The sequence below is a fragment of the Trichoderma gamsii genome (genome assembly GCF_001481775.2).
Source record: "Trichoderma gamsii strain T6085 chromosome Unknown Scaffold_34.2, whole genome shotgun sequence".
Classification (NCBI taxonomy): domain Eukaryota; kingdom Fungi; phylum Ascomycota; class Sordariomycetes; order Hypocreales; family Hypocreaceae; genus Trichoderma; species Trichoderma gamsii.
Genome location: NW_020171371.1, coordinates 66,460 through 79,724, shown reverse-complemented (window position 1 = coordinate 79,724; position 13,265 = coordinate 66,460). Strand labels below are relative to the sequence as shown.

Sequence of the window (13,265 nt, the reverse complement as noted above, 5' to 3'; positions counted from 1 at the left end):
TTAAGTAAAGTATCATCATTACGATGTAGTGCTTGATGTTTCGTCTGTGCTGCCGCGACGGTCTTCGCTCGACACCTCTGCGTCCCGTTCAATCGGCTGACTAGAGAGGCGTAGCTTTTCGTCCAACAACGTGACAAGTCTTTCGGAATATTGGTCCAAGAGCCCACTTAGGACGGTCTCGTCCATCGCTCTGCTTCTGATTGCACGATCGCCTAGTGCAGCTGCAGTGAACCGCAGCTCTTGGTCTAGTTCGGTCAGGGCTTCTGGGTTGATAGGCTCTGCAGACGATAACTTCTTCCTGTATGCCCTGAGAGTGCGGCAAGTCTGTTCTGTCGCCGCGTTCAATGAGCTGGTCCCACGTAGATTCGGTGTCGAATTCTTCTTGCGCGCCATGCGGTCGTTCAAGACTGGTAGCGAAGGTCTGCGAGATAGTCGCGACCTTGGGCTGAGTGGGGGGCTGTTAGCATTGGTCCCCATGCCTTTTCGGCGCGACGGAGTGTCGTCCATGACCCTGGCGCTCCTAGGGCTGGCGGGCTGCGTCTCAGAAGGCGTCTTGGCGCTGGCAGTAGTAGATAGATTGAGTCGAGAAGTGCGCTTACGCAACGTCCGAGATTGTGACGGCGGCGGTGGTGTTATTGAACGTCGTCCTCCTGAGACTTCGCGCGGGCGTTGGAATTCTGCTAATTCGGCTTTTGATAAGACTTTTCGCAGAGTTGGTCTGTTAGAAGTGGCATCTCTCGCAGGCGACGGCTCTCTACTCAGTCGCTCGTGCACATCCAGAGACCAAATCATGATTGTCCCATCAGCCGCGACGCTCACAACCTTTCTGCCCTCATCACTGTCTTCAACCAAGGAGACTCCATTGATCGCCTCGGTATGCCCCCATTCTCGATCCAAGAATGTGCCAGAAATAGCGTCGTATAGACGTATGGATTTATCAGTGTTGGATGCGCCCAAGAGAAAGTCAGAATCTCTAGGAGAGCCTTGTTCGACAGAGAGGGATTCAAGGACTGCTGATTCTATCCCAGTCTCATCCATACATTTGAAGCAGTTAATTGGCCGCCCCGTCCTGAGGTCATACTGACAGATTGATCGGTCCAACATGGAAACAAACATTGTCCTGTTATCCAAGCTTGCAGTCATGGAAGTTGGCGATGCTTTCAAAGTGACGACTCTCGCAGAAATGGCCGCGATTGCATCGGGGCTGCCTTCCTTTGTGACTAAATCGTGAATCTGCATCGTTCGATCCCATGCACAAGTGACTATCTTGTCAAGTGAGAGGATGAGCACCTGAACGACCCTGGCAGCATATTCGATAGTTTGAAAATGCTCGATATTTCCGCTAGATGTGCGGTGGAATAGCTGTGCTGTGCGGTCCCTACCGCAACAAGCCATCAGAAATTTCTCCTCCTCTTCATACAGGCTGATGCCTGTACAATCAGCTGAATGAGCTTTAGTATCGAGTATGCATTCTTCCGTGGAAGTATCTGTGACTCTCAATACTCCCAACCGATCAGCTGTAACCAAGAGACGTCCGCTTTTTGAGATCTTGACACAAGCCAACTGGTTTACAGACTCTACATTGGTGTCTGGCGCGCTCAAAATATCCAGTGGAATACCGATCGACTTTTTCATCTGGCCATCCAAATCCCAGAAGGTTACCATGCCCGAATTCGACCACGTCAAGAACGCCGCTTGCATTTCGTTTGGCCTATGCATGGGGTAGACGCCAGCGACAGGCTCTCCTTGGCCTGGAATGTGAATGTGATATGGTGGGCTATCCGCTTGACCGGGTATGTAATCCAAGTCCCAGACGTCAATTGATCCTTTTGCGTCAACGGTGACGGAGTTGTTCGTAGTAAAGCCCAAAGCAGCCAATCCCGTCGAGTTCTGCGAGGTACCAATAACACAGTCCTTGCTTCCGTCCATCAACCTGGTGACATCAATTTTGGCAAAGTTGCCGTCTCTGCCCCCAACATACGCAACGTCGCCTCGAATTTCAATTGTCGATATAAAGAAGTCCAGACTCAGGATACTGATTATTTTGGTCTGCTTGTCGTCACCCTCTAAAATGCAGACCTCGCCTGTATCTGTGCAGATGACCAGTCTATCCCCGTCGGCAGCAGCGCAGTTGAACGTGGCCTCCAGAAGCCCTCCCAGAATAATATTTCGACCAGGCAAAGTTCTTTGAGAATTTGGCGACAAGGGAGGGTGATCCAGCCCAAATTTGGGCTTGGTGGGAGAAACCCCAGCATTCTCATCAATCTTCCACATCTTGATATGACGAACGCCAAGAGTAATGAGAGAGTTCCCCAGCCATACCATGTCCTTCACATAGGATGTGCACCTGTTTTGCTGGAAGAGTTTTGTATGGCCGGTGCGAGAATCGACTTTCCAGACATACAGATAGCCATCGTTGGCAGCGCCGAGTGAGGCAAGATATTTGGAATCTGGAGACCACGCAACGGCATTGACGCCAAAGGTATGCTCATTAATTGAGACCAAGGGAACATCAGACGATGTCTCTTGAAGGTTAAAAATCAAAACTCGAGGCGCATATCCGGTCTCACCGACGGCCAAGTACTTGCCATCTGGACTTAGACCCAAGCAGGTGGCCGCCTTGATGCGCTCACGACTGGTCCATGTCCTAGGAGCCGGCCCGTCGGACCAATCTGAGCCACTGTGAGAGTCCCGTTGGCCGGTAGCTCGATTGCGGCTATCGTTTGCTTTCGGCGCTGTCGATGTCGTCGGTGTAGAAGGCGCATGCTGGGAGGCGGAGTAGAGGGAAACCACACTCGGCCGCGCTCGGTAGAATCGTTGGGTATACTGATGGCCGTCGACAGTCACTACGACGACGGCACCGCCAGCGGTGTAGGCGAAGCAGTCGCCGACGGCATCAAAGGCGGTTGGCGAACGACATGTTGTTCCGACGACTCTTTTGAGCGAAAGGCGGGATTCGAAAACAGGTCGGCCGCGCAGCGGGGATCTCGCCCGTCGCGAGGTGAGAAAAGGTGAATTGGAGGGAGTAAGCTTCAGCCGGTTGCTGGAGGGAGGCGCCGTCATCTCGCCGCCATGGACTCGAGCAGGACGGAGGATTGTTTGCAGTAGAATGAGATAAGAAGAAGAAGAAGAAGGTTTAGTACGGCAGATGGCGGCAGAAGAGATGGTCAGGATATCATTGAGCTGATATCAACGACTCAAAAAGCAGTGACAGAAGGAAGAACAGAGCGAGTAAGGGACAAGAGACAAAAGAGAAAAGAAAAACAGCAAGTGAAAAGTCTTATTAGCCCGACGACGCCTTGGTGCCGTTGGGCAAAGAGAATTGGCAGATCGGGTAGGGCAAAAAAGGAATGACGTGCGGTTAGCTGTATGTTGCGGTTCAAGCTCTGTCCAGAGGGGCCAGTGATAGCGGTTTGAACGAGGTGGTGAAAAAGCTATCAATCCACTGGTGTCAACGCATGATGGATCAGGCGGGGCGGCGTGCGGCGGCTAGGGTTCGGGACTCACAGCGACAATGAAGAGAAGATGAAAGAAAGATGGAAGAAAGATGAAAGAAGCTCTAGTGAAGCATCGCGAGAACGGACGGTTGGACGGCTTTGGCGGCTGTGCTGTTGGCGTTGTTCCCACGCGAGTTGCAGAAGTAACAAAGAACGCCGCACGTTAAAGCCAGCCTCTCCGTAGCTGGACTTGGACTTTTTTTTTCTCCTCGTGCTTTGTTACGGTAGTCTCCAAGCAAGAAGGCCTCTTGCTAGGCACCACTGCAGCCACAAAGTGGAAAAGAAAAAAAAAATGGAATGATGCAGCTCGGCCGACGGTCACCACAGCGGCTCCAGCGCTACAAATCAACGCTACCAAGAGCTATGGAGCTGCCCATTTAGCGGCTGTGGTTCCCGGGGCGCTGTGGGGTTCCGCTTATACGCTGCAAGGGGTCCTCTAAGCACAGCTCCAGGTCAGGAGAGCATTGGGAGCTGCCAGTTCAATGGTTGCTGGAGTGCTGGAAGCGCTGGAACACAGTCGCTAAAGCGCTCAAGCTCCGAAGTGGAGCGGCTGGCCAAGAGGCTGCCCTATTGCAGGCCGTCACCCGAGACATCAAAATGGCGACCAGCAGGGGCCAGCTCAGACCCCTGTTGCTGGGACACCGAAAAAGGAGCTGGGCGAGGCGCTAGGCTTTGTTTTGATGCCGTCTTGGGACGATGGCAATGTCAATGCCAGAGACGTGGTGATGGAATGTTAAATGAAGGCAGAGATAGCTCCGGACGGCGGGCAAGTGCAATCAAAAGAGACGGTGGCACTACCGACCATTAAGATCTAGCCTTGAGCCAATATAATTGCATTCAATACTACTTCTACATATACATGTACAGATGCGGTATGACAACATCACTTGGGACATCACCAACTACCATCACACAGCCTTGTAACAGGCTAATCTCCTTGGATGCCATCATCACCTCCCCCGGTTCCCACTCTCGTCGCGGCCAATGTCGTTTGTGCTGCCTTCCCCCAGCTATCTATTTACAATACACGCAGCCGTGATGGATCTCAGACAGGGCCCGGGGTTTGCCGGATCAAGACAAGAGACCTGAGGAGAAAACAGACCTGGGTCCCTAGGAGAACGGTAAAATGACGACAGATCCCTGCATCCACCAGCAGTGTTGGTGCTTTTTATATCTACACTGCGGAGCTCTATCTGGTCTTTGACGAGAGAGATTATTCGTATCTGTCGATATCTATATCCGCACTCCATAATGCTCAGCCTATCTTATATCTATTAGATCTCGTAGTCTACTCGTGCCAGAACCAATGGCTGGCATAGATTTTCTACTTGGAGCACATATATCACGCCTTCATTCGGCAATAGTCTATACTAATACTCTATACTATGACGGAAAATAAACTATCATGACATCGTTTCTCAGTGTTGAAAGCAGTACGAGGATACACAGGTACGAGTTACATCAACCCCTGTCCCCCTTTATTACTCTTAGATCGCCCGTGCCCACCAAATCTCATCACGTCTCTCGCCTAGATGCTATACGAATATTAATTTATCTCTTTTCTGGGAATGGCACTTGGATATAGCATACACCACAGATCTCCGTATTGCCTGCATCTATTCAAGACGACATCAAAAAGAAAGAAAACCAATGCCGGGGATTAGATATCCTGGTCACTCTACACCAGTAATGATAATTTACCTCCTGACATACAGCAGCGACCGGCTCTTCCCCAAAGGATATATGTACTCAGTACGGCACACAAGTCTCTCATTGTATTCCAATTGTTCAATATTTTACAATTCTTCCAAGAGGCTCACACTGAAAACGAACACTCATAAACTATCACTACTTACACCACCTCAATTCCCCCCCCTCTTCTTCACACCACAAGCCCTTCCTCAGACGCCTCATCTCGTTCCAGACGCTCCAGCCCAGTCCCGACAGCCCCATACACTCGCAGAGGCACAGGCACGTCAAAGCTCTCGCACGCTAAGTTCTCAACTGCCACGAGAACTAGGCCTCCCTTGTCATCCCTCGAAATCTGCTCGAGTAAAGGAAACGGCGTCTGCTGTCCTCTCAGGGCATCGTGTCCCTGCGACGGCACTACAAACTCTACGCGGATCTTCCATTCAAAACTGATCCCGCTAGTGACAAATTCGGGAGTGGCGGAGATGGGTATCGTAGGAGTAAATACCACCCGCCGAGTGAATAGCGTAGATTCCGAGGTGGCAACGTGCACTTTCCGTGTGACTCTGTGAACGCTGGACTCGGATCGTACGGCCAGCGTCGAATCTATCTTTTCCGACGTTTCTAGTGTTGCATGAACCGCATAGCAAGGTACATCTGCGTCTGCAAAGTCGATAACCATGGTCACGACCTCTCCTAAACGATAAGCAGGCCGGGTAAGCATGACCACGCCGACTCTTTGACCGTTTCGCGCAATCTCAAATCGATTAGCGCTCTGCTGCCCGTTTGACATATTGCTTTTCATGATAGCAAGACGGATTGCCTCCTTGGCTGGGGTGGCATCGTCAAAGCTAGACGTTGATATCCGCCTTAGATCTGGAGTCGCCGTCGGGGATAATAACGACGCTCCTGCTTTATCTGCCGGTCGGTCAAGCAGATCGTCCACATATGATAAAAAGTCGCTCATTGCGGCAGTCGGCCCAGGCTGTTCTCGTTGTCTATGAACTTTCTGCTGCTTCCCAACCATTTTGACAAGAGCTTCATCGCGCAGTAAGATGTATGGGTTCATTAGGTCGTGCCCAAGAATTTCACCATAATTGTTGACGCTCCCTAGAACACGGAACGGGACCTCAACTGTCCGAACATGCTGTTCTCTGGCACCTCCTGGTCGCTGAGTGCCGATTACTAGACTGTATGAAATCTTGATAGCCTTTCCTTTATGTGAAGGTGGCAGCCCTTTGGGGAGTTTGAACGTATACTCGAACGAGCGGCTCTCCCCAGGAGCCAGTTGCAGGTCGACAAAGAGAATCGACTGCGGAGTGCTCAGTAATGGAACGGCCTTGGAGTTTACGACACCACGCATCTCTTTGATCGTGCTTAGCTCTCCGCCTCCGAGGAAATCGCCGAGAGAGTTGCTAATGCTACCCCAGCCAAACCCCCGCAAAAGGCCATTCTCTCGTCGGCCAGATTCCAGTCCAACCACTCCGCCTCCTCTCCCGCCAACAACAGCCTTTTTCTTGACCTGTTCAAAAGGTGCAAGACTGATCAAAGAACCGTCCAGAGAGAAAGAGCCTTGAATTTGTGCAAAGCCCATCATTAATGACTCGGTCTTTGACTGGGGTATTGAGAAAGAGGACCCTCGGCGGGGATTCGATGGTCTACCGGGGCCTCTGAGCAGAGGCTGCCCGACGTATTCCGATGCCAATGTCTCGGATGAGTTATTGCTCATAGAGTAGAATTCACCACTGCTCCGCGGTGTTCCTCCACCCATGCTTGTGCTGGAGAGTATGCGAGCCGTGGGAAGGAGTGGTTTATCAGTCACGGGCGACTGTTCTTTTGTACGCATAGGGATAGGGCCATCGACTGGTCCCGTTCTTGGGCTTAGGAGACCATTTCCTGATGCCTTTCGCAGACTCGGAGCCGTTTCTGATTCTGGTGGGGGTGCAGCGGGGAATCGAAATTCGGGCATGGGCATGGGGTTCGACAAGATCTTGGATGACCTGCGCTGCACAGATACATTTGACGATTGGGGACTCTTTGGACCAGTAGGAAGTCGACCAAATCTATCGGGAGGATATGAAGCATTGAAGAGCGGAGAGGATACTCCTCTTTGAGTTTGGGAGAAGGAGCCTTGAAGCGCCACTTAGCCGAATTGATTCTCTCTTCCGCATGTAAGTAATACGAGCGGATTTACATACCTGATTGAGGTGTTGAGGGAGTTGCAGGCGGTCCCCGAGCGATTTGCAGGCTGCTTGCGCGATTATGAGAGCGTCTTGGCGTCCGTGGAGAGTGGTCTACTCGCGGCGAATGCGAATGCTCCTCAATGGTGCTAGTGGTTGATCCGATGGACACTATAGACACGGATCGCTTGTGGGCGTGGCCAGGCCGGCCCTCGCCGGGAACGACGGGCTGAGGCCATTGAATCGAGCCCTGCCGACTCCTCGAGCTGGGCGACGGCACGCTCAACGACAGAGCCGCCCGCCTGTGGCCTCGAGACGACGCCGCAGCCGCCTTGCCGCGAGGCTGCAGCGGCGAGGCGAGCCTCTGTCTCTCGGACGGCGACTGCTGCTGGCCGTTTGCCTGTGCCGGCGATTGGCTGGCCTCGGGGGCGATGTTTCGGAAGGTGACGGTGCATTGGACCGCCTCGCCCGCGAAGACGGTCTGGTCGCGCCAGTGGACGAAGACGCGGATGTTGCTGAAGCCGTCGGGCATGGTGACGAGATTGAGATTGGAGGTCCCTCTCAGCGCGAGGCGAGTGCGAGGCAGCGGCCAGGACAAGGCAGAGCCGACATCTCCGGCTCTGCTTAGTGTCGAGCCTTGCCTGTAGAGGGGGCGCGCAGCTCAGGCCGTAAGTCGAGGGGAGCAGAAGAATTGAGAGGCAGACGAGAACTGGAGGGCGAGATCGCGAAAGCTGCTATTGCGGCGGCAACGTCATGGTGGTGAGTGTTTAGTTGTTCGAGCTGGCGGACTTTCCAGCACCCCAAGCCGCTGGGGTGGGCCTTCTGAAGCGCCCGTCCAGGCAGCGCCAATCAGCGCTGGGCTCCCCGCTGCTGCAGGTCCCCAAAAAGCCAAACCAGCTCTCCACCCCTCACTGGCATGCAAATGCCAAGATACGAGCCCAGGCATGTACATTTTCGGTGTATCTTTTTTCGATAATTCGCATCTGTCTGGCGCTAGACTGTCGTGTTAACGAGCTTCCAACTTTGGTATCCAACTCACGATTATTACTACGTCCATTGCCCTCGGGCGGAGTAAAACTAACGATAAAATAGCAGACGCAAAGCATGAAGGGAATGTAACGCTTGTTCATCTAGAAATTTCTGTGCTCCATAGGGCCGCCGCTTACTTGCATGATACATCGCATGGTATAAAGCTGACAGCCGGCATGGCCAGAACGCTTGGTCTTGGTTCAGGGTCCTACCAGTTAGTATAAGCTCGCATATGACAGTATTCGTATATTGTTTATCTCGCGACGAGCTCATGGTCGACGCTTCTTTATCATTGACAAATATTACATAATACTGGCATACGTCCTTTCTTGCTGCTGGCCTTGTTCGTGAGTGGTTTGGGTCGCGTGAGCCATGCATCTAGTATTATGCCTGCTTATATGGGGATTTAAGCGCCTCATCTTTCGGAATTTAGCCGTACGCTTCATTGCTCGCAGACGAATGAATATCTCTGACCCCAGTTTACACATTAATGACAGACAAGGAAATGAATATCTAGAGAAAGAGATTCGAAGGAGTCCCAGCCGTGAAAGTTGGTAGTTCGAAGTAAAAGCCAATATATTTTCCATATCAGTACCTCCTATTACCAAACTCCCAAAACAGAATCCGTATAGAAGTACGTGCTATTCCCCTAACGCCACGATACGCTGCAAGCACTGCGCCAAAATGCCATCAAAGTCGTAATGCTTACATGGTATCTCTATAATACACACCATAAAACGCCAAACATACAAGTATAAGCAGATAAATCGCCAAGATATTACAAAGCCGTTTGAATCGGCATAATAAAGAGGAGAAGAGAGGAGGTGAAATGGGCTCATCCACTCATGTACAGAAAGTCACCCCTTTTTGTTTTTGTTCTGGTTTACATTCCCAGCTCCCAAGATTCTCCCCAGAGCTCGTTCAAGTTCAGACCCAACAGCTCCAGGCTTGGGTCGAGATTAAAGGGCTGTGTCTGGTCGTTGACAGCCCAGGATTGGTCCACTGAAACTGGTGGCAGTGCCGCTTGGAAAGTAAAAGGCGTAACGGACTAAAGGAATAGATGATTAGCAAGACAGTTACAAGAAAAAAAAAAGAAAAAAAAACAAGTCGAGTAGTAGCCATCACTCACTTTGGGTGCGTCAGGTAGATCCGCAGTAGACAAAGGTCTAATACCAGGCTCAGCAAGTGGTCCAATCATAGGGTGAAGCGAGGACCCCGGCACCGACGACGGCACAGGAGGCTCCTGGTTCGCGAGAAGCTTGTAATGTAGATTTACAAATCTCTCCGCCGAAGTGGATTTCGCCACCTCGGTCGTCTTCGTGCCCAGATGCGCCTCGAGAAGACCCAAGGCAGCACACATGATGGAGTACCCCCACGGCTCGTTATTACCACAACGCAGCAGGCGGTCCTCCTTCATGGCGATGCACTTCTCAATGAGCTTCACGGTGTGGTGCGAGTTGATCATGATCATGTTGGTCGACCCGCGGGGCTGCAACATCGTGACGCTGCAGAGGTTGATACACGTGGTGAGGGCGTCCTCTCGCAAGAAGTTGAGCGCTCGGACGCCCTGCTCGTATAACTTGTCGTGGAGGAGAACAATGTCTCTCGCGGCGTTGTAATAGATTATTTCAGAATACTGATATTTGGAGTTCTGCTTGCGCAGCTTGAGGTAGGGTTGATGTAGAGGGATAATGTACTGCCTCAGCTGGACGTGCAGCAGAGTATATGCAATGAGTGGGTTCTTTTTGGTGCCATTGCTATTCTCAAGATTCATGTCCCAAGAAGGGAGGGCATCAATCTCATGGGTCAAGTCGTTTGTATAACGAATGACCTGGTCGTAATCGATCTCGGACAGTGGCCCGGTAAGAAGTCGGCTGAGCTCAAGGCGCAGGGGCAAGCTTTGTCGTGCCAGATTTTGGAAAGATGAAAACGTATAATCCTTGGCCGGCTTGGAAGGTGGCAATGCCGTCGTATTCTCATCAAAGTCTTCGTCGTCCAGATTCCGCGGAGGGTTTGTGTCGAAGTGAAGCTGGCTCACCAGCGTCGGCAGGCCATGGTCAAATGAGGCTTGCATATCAAACTCTTGCACTGTCGCCCATATCCTCCGTCGCATCTCCTGGTTATACACGGTGATCTTGCCGCCCATGTGGCTCGGCTCACGGTGCAGGCCGACAGCAATGCCATCGCGGATCAGTTGTCCCGAGCTTGTCCAGAACCGCTTCTTCTTGATGGTGTTGACCCGCTTGCCAAGGTAGAGCAAGCAAGCTATCTGGTAATGAATAAGTCGTCGATGCTTCTGGCTTTGCTTGTCGGACCACCTATCACACGCCTTGATCCACTTCTCAGCTAAATGCTGCGCATTCGACATCATGCCGATGAACTTGAGGGCCTCGTGAGTATGCACGCAGCTAGCTACAGCCATCATAGACAGGACCAATGCTGTGAATGCCGAATATCTCTGTTGGGTTCCGGGTTTCCAGAATTCGGCATACTCTTTTCGGAAAGTGGGCACGTGTACAATGCGGTGGATTTGCTCAAACTGATCCAGATAGACGCTTATGAGGGCATCTGCCTCTTCCTTGGTGGGAAGAAGGGCCTCCAGGTCCAGGTCCTGTTGCTCGAAAAGGGTATCTCGTTCCTCTTGGCGACGCTTGCGGTCTTTGCGATCATGGAGTATCACCGGCCGAAGCCATTCATCCGCCGTCTCCCGCATAAAGGGACACAGCCCAGTCAGCTCGACAAACGCCATGCTGGCATTATGGGGGCCGAAATAGCGTGTTCGGAATCCCTTGCCTCGAAAGAAGCGCAACTCGCCATTCTCACCAGCCATGCCGCTCTTCTCAATGATCTCCTGCTCTTCCGCTCGAGGTCGAGCGTCGCCATCGTGTGGCGCCTCATCCTTCTGCGTCGACGGCGAGTTGGTGCCCACGATGGTGCTCCCATCCAGAGACGATGCGCCAGGCCGTGTCAGAAGGTTCTTGAGCTGCGTAATCTCCAGCTCCAGCCGGCGGATGCGGTCGTGGTCCTGGCGAGCCAGCTCAGAGTCTCGGGGTGAGAAGCCCGAGACGGCATCGCCAATGCCGAAGCGCCGCGAGTCCAGCTGCGCAAAGGAAGGGGGGATGCCGGACGATGCATTAACCACCTCTCCGTTGCGTGATTCGTAGCTGCAGCGATCAGGGGTGCCACTCTTGATGCAGCGCTCGCATGGAAAGCCACGATCGCACGAAAGCTTGCGGCGGCGGCACTCCAAGCAGCTCAGTCGCACGCGCTGCCTCTTGCGAGCCGGTGGTTGGTCAGAGCCGTGTCTCGATACCGAACCCCCGTCGGAGTCCGGGCTCTCGCTGCGATCTGTCATGGCCAAGATGTGTCGGAGTTACGACGCCTCCAGAAAAAAAATTAATGTAGGGGAAATTCAGCGCAAGGCGAGAGGAGGGGTCCTGCGTCAAAAGTGTTTGCCGTTGCGATTTTTATCAATCTGATCTGATAAAAATTGCGTTGGCCGCTGCGTCACGGGCGCCCTTGAGGGATCAAATCCGAGCCGAGGTCCGAGGCGCTATTCTCGAAGAAGCAGGTATCGGACTTCTTAGTCATTCAGCGCTTCTCGGACGTCCGAGCCGTTGTGAGAAGCAAAAGAATTATTTTCAGTACTTTACCAACTGCTTCCTTCGTAATATATACCTAGGCATAGACGGTGTTCAATCCTGCCGGCTGCTTGATCCGATTACGCCTCGTCGTGTTTCACGAGATGTGACGAAACTATGCCGGTGGAAAAAAAGGGACCAGAAAGGTTGCACCGGTGTCGGGTGCCTTATCTGTCACTCACTCTCTCAAATTCAGATACTTGGCGCAATTGGTGAAAACATCTTTACAATTGTAATTGCGTCTTGGCATCCAATGACATCTATATAAGTTTGGAAAGGTTTTCTCCAGTCCATATACCGCATACGTGCAGCTCGCTCAGACTTTCCAAACTAGCCAAGCGTGAAATCGAGCCACTGACGGATGACAGGCTAAATAAGAGACTAGCACAACTCGGCTTCAACTGGCAATCAATTGAATTTTCCAGAACAAGACGTTGGGCCGCTTCAACTGTGTGGTTGCCAATAACTTTATTCCATGGACGTGAGAATCTTCTTCACTGGCCTTTGAGTGATATATACATATACATATTCGCCAACCATCATGAGCCATGCCATCTATATATGGCCATGAGAGCACATGCATGCTTGCCTCTTCGGCACTCTCAAAGTCCGCTTAGCGATCATAAATCTCCGCGATTTCAGCTACCATGGATCTGGTTCTTAATTCCGCCATTCATGCCTCCTATCTCCACTTGGGGCAACCTTCGGCTAGGATTCATGGTGACTCACGGAGGGTCCCCCGGTGACACTGCGGATCCGAAGCCGAAGCCGAAACTCCAAAGCTTGGTCTCCCCAGGATCTGTGATGCGCCCAGCTGCAACCCATCAGGTCTCCGATGACCATCCGGTCGCGAAAATGACGCGCTCGCACGTGAAGCTGCTGCCTGAGGAGCCGCCGATGTAAGGCTGAGTTTAGAAAAATGACGTCGAGATGCCATTCACGCAACTGTTTGGCAGATTCTTTAGACTCTCGTGATCAGTCGAAGATGAAATGGGTGTCGCAAAACTGGAGTTTTTGCCCGCCCCAATCTTTCTATCATTTACGCTGCAGCTTGCCCTGCAGCTTGCCCTATGATGAATGTCTCTAGATTTGTTTTACACCATAGCTAGTGTGCTCAGATGGCCCCAATTATTCACACTACATCAAAACTCTAACGGTTCATCTGGCGACGGTATAGTAAACTAAGTTGCTTACACTCGATTGGCAACGAAAGGCCGACGTTTTGACAG

At 52.0% G+C, this 13,265-nt stretch overlaps 3 protein-coding genes across 3 annotated transcripts; all 3 read right to left on the bottom strand.

The window, feature by feature from the left end:
- Positions 1–18: 18 nt before the first annotated feature.
- TGAM01_v208278 (hypothetical protein) lies at positions 19–3,063 on the bottom strand (the record flags this gene model as incomplete). Its single annotated transcript, XM_018807965.1, has 1 exon — positions 19–3,063. One exon carries the CDS (start codon positions 3,061–3,063, stop codon positions 19–21), a length of 3,045 nt encoding a protein of 1,014 aa, XP_018658870.1.
- Positions 3,064–5,379: 2,316 nt separating this feature from the next.
- Positions 5,380–7,898, bottom strand: TGAM01_v208277 (hypothetical protein; the record flags this gene model as incomplete). Its single annotated transcript, XM_018807966.1, has 2 exons — positions 5,380–7,316; positions 7,385–7,898. 2 exons carry the CDS (start codon positions 7,896–7,898, stop codon positions 5,380–5,382), a joined length of 2,451 nt encoding a protein of 816 aa, XP_018658871.1.
- A 1,380-nt stretch (positions 7,899–9,278) lies between these two features.
- Positions 9,279–11,750, bottom strand: TGAM01_v208276 (hypothetical protein; the record flags this gene model as incomplete). The annotated part of the gene is made up of 2 exons (XM_018807967.1): positions 9,279–9,443; positions 9,525–11,750. 2 exons carry the CDS (start codon positions 11,748–11,750, stop codon positions 9,279–9,281), a joined length of 2,391 nt encoding a protein of 796 aa, XP_018658872.1.
- Between the last annotated feature and the right edge of the window lie 1,515 nt (positions 11,751–13,265).